We start from the raw sequence: 16877 nt of genomic DNA, 5'->3' as shown, positions 1-16877 counted from the left end.
TAGATTTTCCCTCCATATTTCTGTTTCATTTTCTTACTGAATACTAAGGAGATACCCTCCTCCATTCAGATCCACAAAAATGATCATGAGAGACATTCATCACACTTAGCTCCAAAATCCCTGGGTCCACTCAGTAATTTGAGGATGGCAGTTCTAGTATCACATGACTGTTCTATCCCTGTTGTGACAGCATTTTCTGAACCAAAATTTGGAATAGAGCTTAACAGGTGCTAATGAGCTTATGAAATAGCAGGACAAATACTATCAAGACTGCCTCCAGAAAATGTTCCTTATCACATTAGTGCTTAATGCAGTGATTGCATTGAGGGAAAATCCCCTGATAGGGAATGTCAGAAACTCAGGGTTTTTCCTGTGTACCTTACTCTAATTCCCTGCTCCCAGATCTACCCTTTTGAGAACACCTGTTGAATAATCTAATGTTACTAAGGATAATGTATCAGGAGGACAGATGGTTGAGAAAGCCTTGAGAATTGGAAAAGTTGAGAGCCACTGGCATAAAGAAATTAATGGGGGTAGGATACAGGAGCATCCATCAAGGTTCTGTATTCCTTTTACCCTACCCTCAGCCTTGACAGTTGAGCTCCATCAGTGTACCAGGAGCTGAACATGAGGAAGAGCTGGTCCTTCCCCACTCTACAAGTGATGTCTTAAATTCTCTTAGGAGATGGCATACTGCTTCCTAACTGACACTGTAAGCTCCCCTGAAGTATCTATTTACCAGGAGAATATTTAGTTTGGGAAACTAACGCCCCTAATAGACAATCTTTGTAAACATCTTTTTCACAGAGAGACCTTAGTCCTCATCCAGGGACAGTTGTTACTGGTTGAAACAGTCCCAGGTCTCATTCAGTAAGCTCCATCTTTGTGCTGAGCGCTATGCCGAATACAGCTGTACATTCATGATTTCATTCATGTTCAGGCCTTAGTTTTCATTCCAAGGATAATGGCATAGTCAAGTACACTCAGACTTGTCACTGAGTCCCCAAGTGACCACACATTGGAATTGGCAGCTCTTAGCTGTGGTTCCCAAAAGGTTTTAGATGGTTAGCCCTTGAATGGAACCATTGATTCTAGGTCCCAGTACCCCACTTGGTTTCAAGAAGGTAAGGCTCTACTGGGTCTCATTAGTTGTGGCCAAAATATGATATTGTCATCTATTTTTGGGTCCCTAAGGACGACAGTGCTTTTCATACTGTAATGCATTTGATCACAATGTGAATATACCCACTATATAAATAATGCATTGAAACAGGAGAACTGATCTGTTTAAATCCTGGCCTGATAGTCTGAGGATATGAATTATGGGTACAGCTCTGTCATTAATGGGTGACATCAGACAAGTCATATCCCCACCCTGAGCCTCAATTTCTTAATATGGAAAATGTAAGCCCCAGACTAGGTGATCTCTGAGGTCTCATTAAGCCCAAACAGCCTTTGTATCTGATCCTGTGTGTAAATTCAGACAAGTCTCAAAGACTTCCCTGACTGCTCTGTGGATTCTATCGATTGGCTGTGTGGATTCAGCACAATCCACTCCAGCAAAGAGTTGTTCAGTGGCACTCCCAGGGGCTTTTCCAGGCTTTCATAGACTCTAGGTAACCCGAAGACAAGAGGATTGTAGAATTATATAAAAAGCTACTCCAGGATTTAACAACAGTGGAGCTTTTCTAGTCTTAGATTCAGAGTTGTGGGAAATTGATGAATGAAGCACAGTTCATGATGTCTGAGCAAATAAATAACTCAGGAAATACACTGAGGCACAGAATGTTAAATGCCCTAATTTTTGCCAAATTGGTGTTTTAGCTTCTTGGAAGGGCATTTTAAGCATGCCTTAGGGAAGGTTGTGCCTCCTGAGAGTCAGGCATGAGCCTCTGGAACAATAGGAAGCAGCAGACTTGTCGGGACACACCCTAGATTTGGTCAGATAGATCTGCCCTTCAGCCCATTTTTGCCATTTGCTGACTTGATTTCACCCTACGTAAGTACATCATTTCACCTTTCTGCAGTTCATTTCTAATAATCTTACTAATAATTGATTGAGCCTTCTTATGTGCCAGGCACTCTACTGAGTTTTTTACATACTTATGCCACTCTATCTTCAAGACATTCTGGAAGACAGTTCTGTTTATTACCCCCTTCTACAGAGGAGAAGGCTCAAGCTTACTATGGGAGAAGTACATTCGCCCAGGATAACAATAATGGGAATGTACCAGAAAAATCAAGATCCCCAAACTAATGACCTAGAGACTTGGGTGCAGCTGAGGTGGGTAGGGGTAGCAGGGGGTTCCCCGAGCACATGTTTTTACAGCTCCAGGTGTGAGAATGGTCTTCCTAATGTCAAATTGAACTCCTGAAGGTTGCAGGAAAGAAGTATGGCGAATGACCCTTGGTGATGGGAGATTACTACAGGGATGCATAGGGTTGAAGATACTGGTCTCCCCAGTTGGACATTCATTCTGGATCCTAGCGCTTCCAAGGCTGGGATGTAGAGCAGGCCCCAGAGATAATGCCTCTAGACTAGGGCCAGGCAGGTATCTTGTTCACATCCCTCCTGGGGCCCGGTGAGCTTCCTTTCCAGACCCTCATTGCAGGGTCTGTGTCATATCTCTTAGCCCAGTGCCTAACTCCTTGATAATGACAGTCATGAGAAGTTGTGGTATAGGTCACCGGCGACATATTAAGCACTATTCCAAGCACTTTACAAGTCTTATTTAATCATCACAAAAGCCCAGGAGGTAAATTCTGTTATCATCACCATTTTATAGTAACTTGCCCAAAGTCACATGGTTAGGCAGTAAGGAAACTGATACTCAAACTCAGGACTCTCTAAATCTAAAGTCCCTATCCCTAACCAATCTGTACTACTACCTTTATATATAAAACAGGCTCCTACTGCCTTCCTGGTCAGAAGTGTGGTAAGCTGTCAGTAAGTCGCTCTACACAAAAGGACCCAGCACACGGGCTGCCCAAAGTAGGTACCCAGTCTCTTAGCAGAAGATGATATACATGCTTATTTCCTTTTATGGAAATCTTTTGGTTAGTTAAAACAGACGAGGGTTTCCTTGTGATAACTCTAAAGCCTTGGACAAATAGTTTCCCCAGATTGCTGTATATACATTAGAGTTGCATTTTTCTTTATTTTGAGCTGTCTTGTTAGGGAAGGATTTATATGCTGGCATTGACATAGGACAGCAATCAGGCATTGTTTTCTGCCTTTGACAGTTGGCGTGATACTTTGCTTCCAGTGAAGTTTGACTCACTGTATCTGGAAGCTGTCAGAAGTGGGAGCATGAAAAGGTCATGACGGATGGCCATGGATAAGTGAGTAGGGGAGGAGAGCTGGTAAAAGAAGACAAGTGGCCTCCCTTATTTCTGAGGGAAGGGGCTGACCCTGTCCACTTCAGGCCAGCCCTCATGCTGTCTTCTTCACTTCCCACAGCTGGTCAGGTAGAGCCTGCCAGGCACCATTTGTGGGAGTGGCCCCCTGGGTGGCTATAATGCAGCCATGGGAGGGAGCCCTTCCCAGCAGCTCAGCCACTTGGGTACTTGAGAACTGCTAAGTGGAACTGGTCTTCGTTTAGGGCTGTTTTCATGATTATTGTCACGTTTAGTCAAAAGTTCCCCCAGGGGGCCATTGAGCCTGGGGGCTGAGAAGAGAGAGGCTCCCCACCAGCGTGGGGCCTCGATCTCCTCCCGGGTTTCGGCACCAAATGTCAGGTTTAATCCGATCGGTAGTGAAATGGAATAGAGAGGCCAGGCAAACGTTGGTCGAAACAGGCTTTTAATGGGATGCGCTCTCGGGCGAGGTTCCGAGGTTCCGAGGCCCGCAGGGGAGAGAGAGAGCAGGGACATCGCGGGGGAAGTCGCCCCCTGGCAGGTCGCAGGTGGGTTTATAAGGAGTTTTTGGCAGGAGGATTGGTAGGGAAATATGGGGGGAGGTTTCCTTATTTGATGGTGTTTTTCAGGTTTTCGGTCTTTTCCGGGTCTTGGTTTGTTTTTTTGTTTTTTGTTTTTTTCCAGTTAGGGCAAGGGTTATGGGTTTCATAAGCTAAGTTAGGGTAGGGCAGCAAGGCAGCGTTGGTGGGAAGATGGGGGTGGGGCGGCGTTATTGGGAGGTTGCTGGCCTCCGGTCGGCCACTTTGAGGTCCCGAGTCTCGCCAGCCCAACAATTATCAATCACAGGATTCAGCTTACTCCCTTCCCCACACTGTAAAAGTTAGGCAGGTGTACTGAATCCTGAAATAGAAACCAAGAAAATGTCAGCTCCTAAAATGATGTTTGTTTTTATTTTGAGTGAAATTTCTGTTTTGGAAAAGAACAGAAAAGGAAAAGATATAATTCTACTAGGAAGAATTGACCACTGTTGCCAGTTTGGAGCATATCCATTAGATCTCCTTTCTATAAATAACTTTTTCCTCTGCTTTTCACTTAGCTTCACAAGAATTCTTCCAAGTCAAACCTTTTCTCATACACATTTTTTCATGGTTGTGTTATATTCCATCATGGTTGGATTAACTATTCCTCTGTTGGCCATTTAAGTTGGAGAAATGTAAACTTAACAAAAGCCAACTTCCCTTGTTTTCTTGGATGTATGTTTATAGTTTGAATTACTTAAAAATAGTGCCCAAGTGACACTTTAAGGAGCACACCTGCCTTTCTTTCATGACTTTAAACAAAAGCTTTTGTCAAGGACATTAAAACCGTGCTCAGTGGTCATACAGAAGAATATTGATAGGCTTTCATGCTCCCTGTTGCCATGTCGGAACAAAAGCAGGTGTGCATTTATCAGCACGTTTGAATGTTTGTGTTTGTTCATTGGTAAAAATTGAAAAAGGATACTAAAGACTAAACTAAGCAGAATTCCTTATTACATCTGGACTTAACTGAATGAGGCTGTGCAAAGCAGTGGGAAGTACCATACTTGGGAACCAAGTAAGTAGCTCTGGGTATAAAGTGGCTTTTCCACGGAAAAGCTCCCCAACCTTGGACAAGGACCTTCACCCCTCCTGGGGCATGTTATATAAAACCCCTAGCATAGTTCCTGCAGAATGGCATAGTGGCTGAGAGAACAGATTCTGGAACCAAATTTCCCGACTTTCTCTAAATTCTAGCTCTGCCACTTTTTAGCCATGTGACCTTGGGCAAGTTACTTAACCTCCCTGTGTTTCAGTTTTCTCATCTATAAAATAGGGCTAAATATAGTAACCAATGTGATAAGACTGTCCTGAGATTTGAATCAATACACACAAAGGATTTCTAACCATGCTAACATGTATTTGGTGCCAGGTAATAATGTTCATTATTTGCCCCTGGCCCGGACTGTTGTGCCAGCTTCCTAACTGGTCTCCTCTCCTCCAGGCTACTTTCTCTGTCCAACCAAGAAAGACCCCTTGAGCTCCCCAGGCAGGGAAGAAGAGGTCTCTGTTTGCTTCCAGCCGAAGTTCTGGAGACTCAGCAGGGGCTTCTAGGTACATTGAGGAGAATGGGCTCCAAGGCTAGACTGCCACACACCCTCCTGAACTGGAAGCAGAGGGTTGTCACTTGTGCATCAAGAGCAGATCAGCTCCTGTGGGCTGTGTGCCCTGCTTTAAGAAGCTAAGACTCACACATCTCAAGCAAGGTGAAATTATTTAATGTACAAAAGGATTTTTCCCATCAGGAAAGATTCCCCCTACAGGTTCCTTTAAATAGTGACTCCTCTAGGCGGCGAGTATTTTACAGATCATTAACTACTTGACTGAAAGCCTGCAGGGCAGAGAAATTTAAAACTAAAGTGTTGGGAGCCCCTGCCAATTACAGATCAATCCAAAATTAATATAAAGTGTCTCTGGAACTAGAAGTCAGTGGGAAAATGTGATTTGATTCAGAAAAAAATCTGATTTACAGGCAACTTTTTGGGAGCACATTAGTTGTTTAAATGATGTTCCACCTGCCTGCCCATCTTGAACCTAATGCATTCATCTCCCACATCTTCATCCCCAAACGCCAGGATTGGGGTTCCCCTCTGCGAACAGAGACTGCACAATAAGCCCCAGAAAGGGTGTCTTTGGGAAAGTGTTCTTGTGGCCATGCAGAGCGCATGCAATTGATGCAGAGATACAGCCAGAAATGGATGAACTCTACAGTAACAATTTGCAGATAAAAATAATAGAAGTTAAAGTGTACTTTACATGATAAAAGAAAGATGAAAGAGGATGAGAGTCTGTTACATCTGAGATGGTTACAAAAGTCCTGCTTTGTGAAGTAGGCTCTGTTGAAAAGATTGATGCCATGGGGAGTGACCTTGGCTTGGAGCAGGAGCTGGTGATGTATGTATGAGCATCCCTCTGCTAAATGGACCCAGATTTGTAGCACTAATATACATGGGAGCCCAGAACCAAACTCAGTATAGCAATAAATCAACAGCCACTTTGGGTGTCATTTCTGGTTTATATTCCACTATTGTTCTATCACTTTAATTCATGTCACTATCATCTTTTCATCTGGAACAGTTTTATATAATTTTCCAGTGGAGTTACCTGACAAATCCTATCAAATTAACAAGGTACATTAACAATATTGACTGACTACAGCTTCAGGAGTTGCAGGACCGTAGAACAAAATTTTAAAGCTGTGCCTCTCTAGTGATGCTTTTTTCCCCCCTTCTCTTGCTAAGAAAGGAATATGGGGCAGGGTTTATTCTACATAAGAGATATGCACATTTATTTTGCTCTGCTCACTTTTTGACTTTTATAAATGTCAAAATAAGCAGAAGAAAGAGGGGGGGGACCAAAAAAAATTAAAAAACCACTTGCTACCAACAGCTATGGCATCAGTACTTTCCTTCTTTCAGGGAACTATAGAAATGTCCAGATCTCTTACAATTAATGACCAAATTGGAGGGAAGAGTGTAACTGGGTAGTCGTAATCTATTTTAAGTGAAATGTAATAAAATTGGTCTCCTGATACATTCTCACCCTCCTGAAATCATCTAGACCTGAACGACCAGAGTCCATTGGACTTATGACATTATGCCTAATTGAAATATGGTGTTCCTGAAATATGTCTAATGTCAAATTCCAGCATTCAATTAATAAAAAATACCAATTGTTCATCTTTTCCAAAGACCACACAGTAATGACAAGGGTTAAGCAACTGTACTGCATTGTCTCTTCTGAAGACAGCAGATAAGACTCTACTGGAATCTGTCTGTTTGGCCTCCTGCCTTTGTCTAACTGCTATTTAAGATTTCTTTATTTATAAAATAGAATATGTGGCAGACCATATCCCTAGAATTTTTTTTTATATTTGTTTTCTTGTTTAATTTTAAATTTGCTCTCAGACTGTGGTGATTGTGTTATATGGGTTTTTTTGTTTGTTTTGTTTTTTAATTGAGCTGTTTCTTTTATCTGCTTTTTCTTTTGGTCTACGAAGTTTTCTCATGTTGTACTGAAAAATTTCTGAGTGTGACCCCTGGAATGAAATGTATTAATTTTGATTGTCTTTTTGTTACAGCATGTACATTTGTGGTTTTAATTATCTCATACTTTATTTGATTTTGCTTTTTTCCACTTTGCCCCTGACCTTTAAACTATGACCTAAATATTAATTACTTTCAAGATTCTCTCTGAGGCGCACTCTGAAAGGCATATTGAAGGTTTTTGTCTTACTTCATAAACAGATTCCTCGATTTTCAGTAAAATGGGAAAAAGAAAGCATGAAGCCTAGATCATATGTGTGTGTCAAGCTGAGAGTATACTGCTCAGTAACACTGGGAGAGCAATTGCTATATATTGCCACGGTTATTCCAGGACACCTTTTATCCCTGGCATTACCTTTGTTCTCCTAACACCTTTGCTTCCAGTCACTGTACGATATGTTATGTCTTTCACAGCTCTGAAAATGGAACCTGAAGTGCCAGTATTTAACATGCTGGATTCCTGTTATAAAGCCTTTGTTGCATAAAGCTCACACCCAGTGCTGTTTCTCCCTCAGCGGAGAAGCAGTGACCTCCACAGACTGAAGCCAGGCTCCAAGACTTGAACTTGGAAGGTTTTATGTAAAGGACCCTTTGATCCTCCTGTGACTTCTTCTCAATATAGTTTGCATAATTATTTAGTAGCAGAGAAGGGAAGAGATAGATTTTTCCTATTTTTAGCGTGTAAGATTTTTCTAGATCAGAAAAAAGACTACTGATCAAAATTGTTTGTTTTTTTAGTGAACCTTACATTATGTTTTACTTCATTACAATCAAGGTGTTATGTAGGGTTAACAATATGTAGGTAAACTCTCTATTGTATCTGTGGTACATCTAAGATGGCATGTTTCTTAATACCTTTTTATATGGGTTTTAGTGGCTTCTCCCCGCAACTCACCCACCCAGGAAACCAGGCTGTGCAACTTCTATGTGCCGTTGGAGTCTCCTTATGTCTGTCTTAAGCCCGTGGCATTCCCCAAAGCCCTAAGAAAGAGCTCTTGTTCATCCAATTTAGGATTTGCAAAACAGGTCAAATGATTACACTGAAATCACTTACACTTTCCACATTTATGCCTTATTTTTTTGTCCTTCCCTTATCCTCCCCCCTCCCCCCGCACCCCCCCCCCCCCCCCCCGCCCCGGCCTTACAGGTATCTCTGGAGACAAAATAGAGATAGACCCTGTTACGAATCAGAAAGCCAGCACTAAGTTTTGGATTAAGCAGAAACCCATCTCAATCGATTCTGACCTGCTCTGTGCCTGTGACCTTGCTGAAGAAAAAAGCCCTAGTGAGTAGTCCCTTTTATTTATGTCTCCTTTCTCTCTTCCCCCTCTTCCCCTCTGTGTGCTGGGTGCCAGGAGAATATATTGCCACCGTGTCCTTTTTTCCTTGGGTCTATTTAATTCATTACCAGAAATTTCTTTTAATCAAACAGGATTGTATTATGGTGCCCAGAGCCTGACATGAGCCCCCATCCTGTTAGGTCTTGATGGCAGCAGAGAACCTCATAGCATGGTTTCTGACCTTAGGAGCCCCACTCTGGGGGCTGGGGACCTAGGGGCAGGTTCCTGATGCACCAGAGCCCTCATGCTCTCCCTTCTTCTTCCCATTTGGAGCACTTGAGTAGTCAGACCTGGCCTTCCTTCTTTGCCAGATAGAGGGAAGCTAGGAGATTTCCTGTGGCAGCCGAAGACTAGATTTAGATATCCATCAAGCCGGAAGTGTCAACACCCTCCAGATTATTGGCAGCTGCATGGCCTACCAGCTCATAATTAAACTCCTTCTTGGTCCTGCAGAAGAGATCGCTGCTGGGTTGGCACTCCTCTGCTTAAATTATCAAAGTAGATACAGTCCGGTTATATATTTTTGGCATATTATATTTTTGCAGTTAAGTAATTGAGTGTAGCATTTAGATTAATTATTTTTAAGCCTTCAGTCCCATCAAGAGGCATAAAGGACAAGATCACACTGAAATTCCTTCATGGAAGAAAAAAGTTTAAACTGTACAAGAATTTGTTAGTTGCCTGGAAAAGGCTGCAAGAGAGTAGTTGTCAGAGTCTGGTATATATCAGCATTGCCTGTGGACCCTATTTATTTTTTATTTTAATATTTTTAAAGGTTTTATCTTATTTTTTTCATGAGAGACACAGAGAGAGGCAGAGACATAGGCAGAAGAAGAGGCAGGCTCCCTGCAGGGAGCCCAGTGTGGGACTGAATCCCAGGAACCCCACCCACCCCCATCAGGACCTGAGCCAAAGGCCAGATGGTCAACCACTGAGCCACCCAGCGCCCCCTGTGGAGCCTATTTAAAATGCAGTTCTCCAGGGCCCATCCCCAGTGGGGTTTTTTTGATGGGGGAGAGGGGGTATTTATTTTATTATAGAGCAAGTAGGGAGAGGGACAGAGGGAAAAAAAATCTTCAAGCAGACTCCCGGGATCCTGACACAGGTCTCAATCTCACAACCCTGAGATCATGACCTGAGCCAGAACCAAGAGTCAGATGCTTAATTGACTGGGCCACCCACACACCCCTCCCCAGTGGGTTCTGATTCATTAACTTGGAGGATGATATGAGCTTCTAATTTTTGTTAATCCCCTTTATTCCAGTGCCCACTGAATTGGGAACCAATGTTATAAGGAGTGACATACTCAAAAGAAACAGTAAGAAATGTAAAGGCCAGCAAGTGTTTATAATATGGTTCAAGTTTTTGAGATAATACTAAGCAGGGACATAGGAGCAGAGAGCCCCCTGAAGGGGTCCTATGGACAGGGCACCTGCCACATTGCCTCATTTATGGGTGGGTATTTGTTTTATCAAATCCAGCTGTGCTAGGCTACATAATCTCCTCCTTTCAACCCATTGGTCTCCAGCTTGACAAAAAAGGGAGAACCTAGTGGTACAGGGGAAAGGAGGCAGACCATGCCCACCCACTCTCACTTCCTGCCATTGTTGTCATCCTAGTGAGGGGATTCTGCAAGATGACAGCCAGAAGGGGCTGGTGAGAAAATTATTTACTGCTCTGGGGCACTTGCCTCCACCTCTAGATAAACATCTTCTTCCTAATTCCTCCCACTCCAGCTTATCAGCCAATAAAGATGTCATTGTTCTGGCATCTTTCTTCCCAAGAATTCAGGATGCTTTGAAAAGTAACATTTTGAAATTCTCCATGTCTCTGAGAAATGAAAGGCAGTTGCTTACATGTTCATAGATGGATAAGCTGGAGTAGAAAGGTTAGGGAAAGAACTAGAAAGAGGATTCAGATTTCCTTTACACTCATAGCAAGACACTCACATGCCAGTCTGTGTGTGATTCAGGCACTGAAAGTGAAGGGTGTAACACACCCTAAGAGGGAAGGAAGAAAAGATGCACAGCCACCACCTCCCAGTTGCCTCTTGCCATCAGGCAGTCAGGAAGTAAATATTACACATCTCTGAGAGAGGTGCCAAGTACCAAGCTGTGGGGATACAGAGCAGACGTGGGGTCCACCATTTCAATATTGACAATCCAGGAAGAGAGTCTTTTGTCTTATTTTCAACCTACTGGATGGTTTGTCTTATTTTCAACCTACTCACATGCAAGTCTTAAAGAGGTTTCCTTCTCTCTCACTGTGGTTCCAGAGATCTAGAAATTGTGAGTTCCCTGAACAAAGAGGTGCACTGCCCTAGTCAGACATTTCCTAAGTTCCTGTGCCCCTATCACGGTGCTTTCCAAACCGTGTTCCTCAGAGCTCTAGGTCCTCGGGGGGACCTCAGGGGCTGGGGGCAGGGAAAGGGGCAGGCTTGGGTATGACACCTCCCCTTCAGTCAACAGAGTGCTACTTCTTTCTGTTTGGGGATTCTGCAGTCAACCAATAAAAGGGATTTTGCTGCTTTAAAAAAGGTTTGAGGGATCCCTGGGTGGCGCAGCGGTTTGGCGCCTGCCTTTGGCCCAGGGCGCGATCTGGAGACCCGGGATCGAATCCCACGTCGGGCTCCCGGTGCATGGAGCCTGCTTCTCCCTCTGCCTGTGTCTCTGGCTCTGTCTCTGCCTGTGTCTTTGGCTCTGTCTCTCCTTCTATCTCTCAAGAATAAATAAATAAAATCTTTAAAAAAAAAAATAAAAAATAAAAAATAAAAAAAAATAAAAATAAAAAAGGTTTGAAAGCTACAGGCTCACAGGACAGAAGCCAGACTCCTCACCATAGGAGTCTTTACAGACATTGACTACTCCAGGCTCATAGCCCATAATTTCCCATCCTAAACTTGGACTATGGTCACTGTGAATTATTTGCACACAAACACACCTTGAATTCTGTGCTGCTGCTATTACCACTGCCTGGAGTACACCTCCCCACTGACCCTCCCTCTAACTGACAGGCATCTCCAGTTCCTCATGTCTGGCTCACCCTTTTTTCAAGGTCCAGCTCCAGTGTCAGGCTCTCTCCATAACTTTGTCCCAAAGAGTTTGCACAGCAAACTCTGATACAGCACCTCTCACACTGTGCTGTTTATTGACTTGAAGTCTGTCCCTCCCCCCCAATCTCCATGCTGAACTAATTGATCCAGGAACTAGTTTCTCTATCCTCATCCATAGCACCACAGTGCCTGCAGAATTGTCCTCAATGGATGTTTGCTGTCTTCAAATTGAATTTAATGAGGCCAGGATTGAGAAACCAAAAGTTTCTCAGCATAATTTATGTTGTAAAGATACATTAACTGAATCGGCTTGATGCTGTGTTATTTTTTTTTTTTTTTATGATTTCCAGTATCTTCATCAAATTAATTCAGTGACTTAATCTAAAAAGTTTATCTTCAAGACCATCATCAGACCACAGAATTAATCTGTGGGGCGGTGGCAGCGGCGGCGGCAGCTGCTTCTTCTTCTTCTTCTTCTTCTTCTTCTTTTAAAGGATTAATGGTAACCCTTTTTATCTTTTGTGTCTGTTGAACCTTAGAAAAAAAGTTATTTTAACAGCACTAAAGAAATGAAAGTCACTATATTTCATAAGTTTAGCCTGTGATTTTTATCAGCATAGTGATGTATGTTTGTAGCTGAGTTTACATCAAAAATTATTCTTGGGGCCTTCTTGAATGAATTATGGCAAAGAGAGAGAGTCTAGAAGTAGATAAGGTTTTGATTTCTGCAATATATTTCCTTTTTCATGTTTTTATCTCTCGTAACACAGTGTCTTGCCGAAGACTGGAACGTGTGACCAACTGGAATAATTTAGTTGTGAAAACAGCAGACGTGTTATTAAACAGCCTTCTTTACAAAAAGGCATTAAGTGTTGGAAGGATAATGAAGTTGTCCCAGTCTGTCTTGAGACATGTTTGTCAGAATTTTGAACAGAAAAGAAATGGTTTCTAAAACCTTCAAATATGACCAGTTTACAGTGTTTATTGAAAAAGCCTGTCAAACCATTAATTTGGTCGTCATAAGGAACACAGCTCAAGTTTAATTGACGCCATATCCAAAAAGTATGTGAATAGTGGACTTGGCAAAGGGACTGAGCAATAGAGTGCCTGCAGTGAGACACATAATTACACATACCATGGATCAGAAAGATCCAGACTATGTAGCTGTGCTCCATAAATAGCAGTTCTATGGCTCTCTTTCCTTCCCCTAACTTCTCCCTCTTAGGCTGCATTCTCAGAGGGAAGATTTATTGCTCTGTCCCTGTGAGTGTTTAAGGACCTGGAACTTAATGACTAAATAGATACATGCTTTAGAAGAAATTGTACATATAAATATGAACTCTTATCAGAATTAGTGGAGAAAATCTGTGTATCAGAAGCACTGAAAAATTAAGAATAAATTCTGCCTTTGTAGATTGGGGGGAAAAAACAAACAAACAAACAAAAAAAGGCTATGCACTGCCATTATTTTTCAAATCAGTGATTTCTCAGTCTGGTTTTACCACTCCTTAGGATATCTTTTGCTATTTTGAAGAATGTCACCAACCTCTAAAAGATGAGTTCATTTTAATTCATTTTAACTGAACAAATATGTATACAACACATTGGAGGGAAGAATGTTTCCATATCAGAGACTACCATGGCATCCTCCATCCTTACTCAACTAAACCTAGGCTTTGGATGTGCTGGGCTCTCTTTTTAAGTGCTAGCCTCAAATTCCAACACTGAAACAAAAGCAAGGGACCTTTCTTTTAAACTAACACCCTTCAGAGACTCTCAGGCTGGATTTAAATAAAGTACCAGACTCAACCATGCCAGGTCTGGTTTTATCATAAGAAGGTTGTACAGGTTTCGAGTCTTTAAAGGAAGCAGCCTATCATTAAGAAATCAGATTTAAACCTTAATAAAGTAGCTGTCGTCTTTATAGCTGAAAAGAGCTCTGTATCTCAATTAAGTATAGATAATAGAAAATCTTAAGGAAGCAACATAATAGAGGTAACCTGATTACATTCTCTTGCAATAGTATAATTTAAAGGAAATCTGATTCTGTTGATGCTGGTGGGGGATTGCTTGTTTGTTTTGTTTTGTTTTGTTCTTTGTCCAAAACGGTGTTTGGATATAGGATAGGAACTCTGGGATTATGAGTTAACCACAACTGCAGGAAACTGTCAGGCCCTGGTATGAACAGAACCTGCTAGATATTTGAGATGAGATTCAGTTAAGGTTATGAGTTAAATTAGTTGGGCTTATTGGTGACCTCCCGCTTAAATGAATCTTTCTTTTCATAAGTACTTGACAAGATCTGTAAAGTAGTGTATTTAATTTACTAATTAAATTAAAGCTACTGAATAATGATTTGTCCACATTGATTTAGCTTAAATAGAAAAGATCAGCATTGTTGTGATCTTCAGCAACCTTAATGGCCAAGCCAGTTAGACACAAAGGCCTCTTGTGTTTTATAGGTCAGAAGTACATAGGTAAGCCCAGGCTGTAATTGAATTGCCTACACTGCATGCTGCAGTTGCAGATTCCCTTTGCCTTCTCGTTCCATTGTTGCACTGGGGCTTAAGAGAATGTTAACGCGGTAATAGGCACAGGGCCTTCCCCATTATACGTCTTGCTATCGAGCGGTTCTGCATGACTAGTTAAAGAAGATGGCAAGAAGATTAATGAAAGCAAGGCTAATACAGAAGGGGGTACTTTTGCAAGACTTCTACCGAGGAGATATTAGAGCTGAACCAGAGCTTGGCTTTTTCTTTATCCTGTGACCTTTGAACCTGCCTTAGTGTTGAGAGCTGCCAGGGAAGTCGACATTTTGATTGATGTTGGTACACGAGTCAGTCTCTCCCATTGAATTCCACATCTGCACGAAAATAGCTTTTCCAGCAGAATTCATACTGGCCAGAAGTGATAGCCAAATTGATGGCTGAAATGCTTTTATGTAGTTTTCATTTAAACCTAAAGGTATTTGATGGTTTAATTCAGTATCCAGTTTTCATAGATTATAAGCATTCACTTATATATCCTTAATGGGATCATCAACTCATAGGGAAAGACCAGTATTAAGAGTGTTCAGAGGTTTGCAAAAGAGCTCCAAGCAGGCTTTATGGAGGAGTAAAAGCAGTCATCACACAAAACCTTCATCATCCTCAAAAAAGAAAAATCAGTCTGAGGGCCCAGGCAAACTGACTTTGAGGTTTTTGTGTATAAAGTAAAGTGTCCCACTATTTCTGGAAAGCTACAGAGGGGGAAGTCTGAAATCTTCTGTCTGGATCCCACCTCAGCTCCAACTCAGAGGTTCTCTTGGTCTGAGTTCCCTGACCTTGTCCTCAGGACACTAGCATTCCATCTGAAAGGCATTGTTATGATCTGCTTGTAAGACAATCCCGTGCATGTGTCCCCACTAATTGTATTACCTTGCTTGTGGAACTGTGGGCCATTAGTGTGTGTTTCTGTGTGTCTGTGTGTGTCTTTAAATGTGCCTTTGTTTGCATCCCCCACCCCCTGTTCCCAATAAGAAAGAGTAGGGAGGGAGAGTGGCAGAAGAAGGACTCAGGTTTTGTTACTAAAATCGACTTGGGCACACCCCAATCCATATGTTGAATCCTCTGATCACCTGATTTCTCTTTTTTCTGTCGGACAGAGGTAGTAGTTGTAGCAGAGAGCACATGCACACACATACACACACACACATTGATGTGACAGGCATTCCAGTTCCTAAAGGAGGAGGTACCCAAAATAGATGTTCATGAGAATGAAAGAGAAATGAGGATGACATTAGCCATCCTGGATGACAGAGCCACAGCCCCTGGGTGAGTGGGTAGATGGCCATGGCCATACCACATACTGTAGGCCCCAGTAAGTAAGGCATTTGCATTTATACTCAAGTAGACCTGTAGCCAGGAAGACCACAGCCCATCCTTAGGCTCTAATGATTCCCAGGAGGTCCAGGTACTCCAGACATCAGGTGGACAAGCTATGTAGTGCTTTTATTCTCTGACAAGGACTTATTTCATAAATTCCAGATCAAATACGGTAAGTACTGCTAGATTACAGAACACAATGGACTCTAACATATTAAATGCCCCAGTTATTGAATTGCCTTTTCATAAGGGTACTCTGGAGCACAATCAGGAGCAGGCAGTGCCTCATCCTTTTAACAGATATGTTTCCTAGCCCTATTAAAAGGGGTCTTCATCTATCCTGTCAAAGGGAGTCTGCTGGGGTTTTTTAGTTTAATTACACTATCCAATTAAAACTCCTTGCTGCATTTGGATGCGCCTCTCCTTGGGCCTGAGTGGATATGACATTTACAAGGCTCGCCTTTCAAGCAGACAATAGTGTGATTGATGAGGTGCATGTTCACTGGAGGAGGCGAGTGCCTGTGGAAGTGCTGCTTAGTGCATTTTGATTTATTTATCATTTCCTTCCAAAACAAGGGAGCTGCCGGGGAGATGGGTTTGGGCAACCAGGGAGACCACCTCAGTTTTTCCAAGTGTGTGGGAGGGAAAGACCTGGAGTGTGCCACAGAATAAAAGTGGGGAAAAAACTCTAAGCTCAGGGCCAATGGGCATCATCTACTGCCAGGCTGCATTCTTAGGTTCTCTGACCCAGTTTGGTTTCCAGTAACCTCACACTGTGATCTGCTGTTAAATAGGCTATCACTGTATTTCAGGGAGCAGTTCTCTGGGGCTGGATAACATTGGCTAGACCCCTGAGAACTCAGCCAGGAGGGAACCCACCCAGCATGTGTGCCATTGATCTAGTCATTATTAACTGGCACTTGATGTTTGCAGTAGGTATGCCTATTTATGTTCCCAGATGCATCCTTTAGAAATCCAGCAGTTTCTGTCAAGGGGCTACAGTCAGTGCTCAATGACCCTCTAACTTTGCCTGGGCACCATAAGCATTTAAAAGTTGCTTCTAGAATTTGGAATTCGCCAAGAGCAAGTGTGGCTGTTCAACAAAGAGATATGGCAGTATGGTGGAGAACTTCTCAAGGTTG

General features: G+C 42.5%; 1 protein-coding gene across 9 annotated transcripts in view; it reads left to right on the top strand.

Moving 5' to 3' along the window:
- The window catches only part of MAPKAP1 (MAPK associated protein 1), a 255649-nt gene that overhangs the window by 217624 nt on the left and 21148 nt on the right, over nucleotides 1–16877 (top strand). For all 9 annotated transcript variants that reach the window (XM_041723817.1, XM_041723818.1, XM_041723813.1 and 6 more), the window contains one exon: nucleotides 8628–8765. In XM_041723817.1, coding sequence (XP_041579751.1) covers nucleotides 8628–8765 — 138 coding nt within the window. The remainder of the gene's footprint in view (nucleotides 1–8627; nucleotides 8766–16877) is intronic.

The sequence above is a fragment of the Vulpes lagopus genome, chromosome 12 (assembly GCF_018345385.1).
Source record: "Vulpes lagopus strain Blue_001 chromosome 12, ASM1834538v1, whole genome shotgun sequence".
Classification (NCBI taxonomy): Eukaryota; Metazoa; Chordata; class Mammalia; order Carnivora; family Canidae; genus Vulpes; species Vulpes lagopus.
Note: the sequence above shows the minus strand (reverse complement) of the source record. Positions and strands in the feature narration are given on the sequence as shown.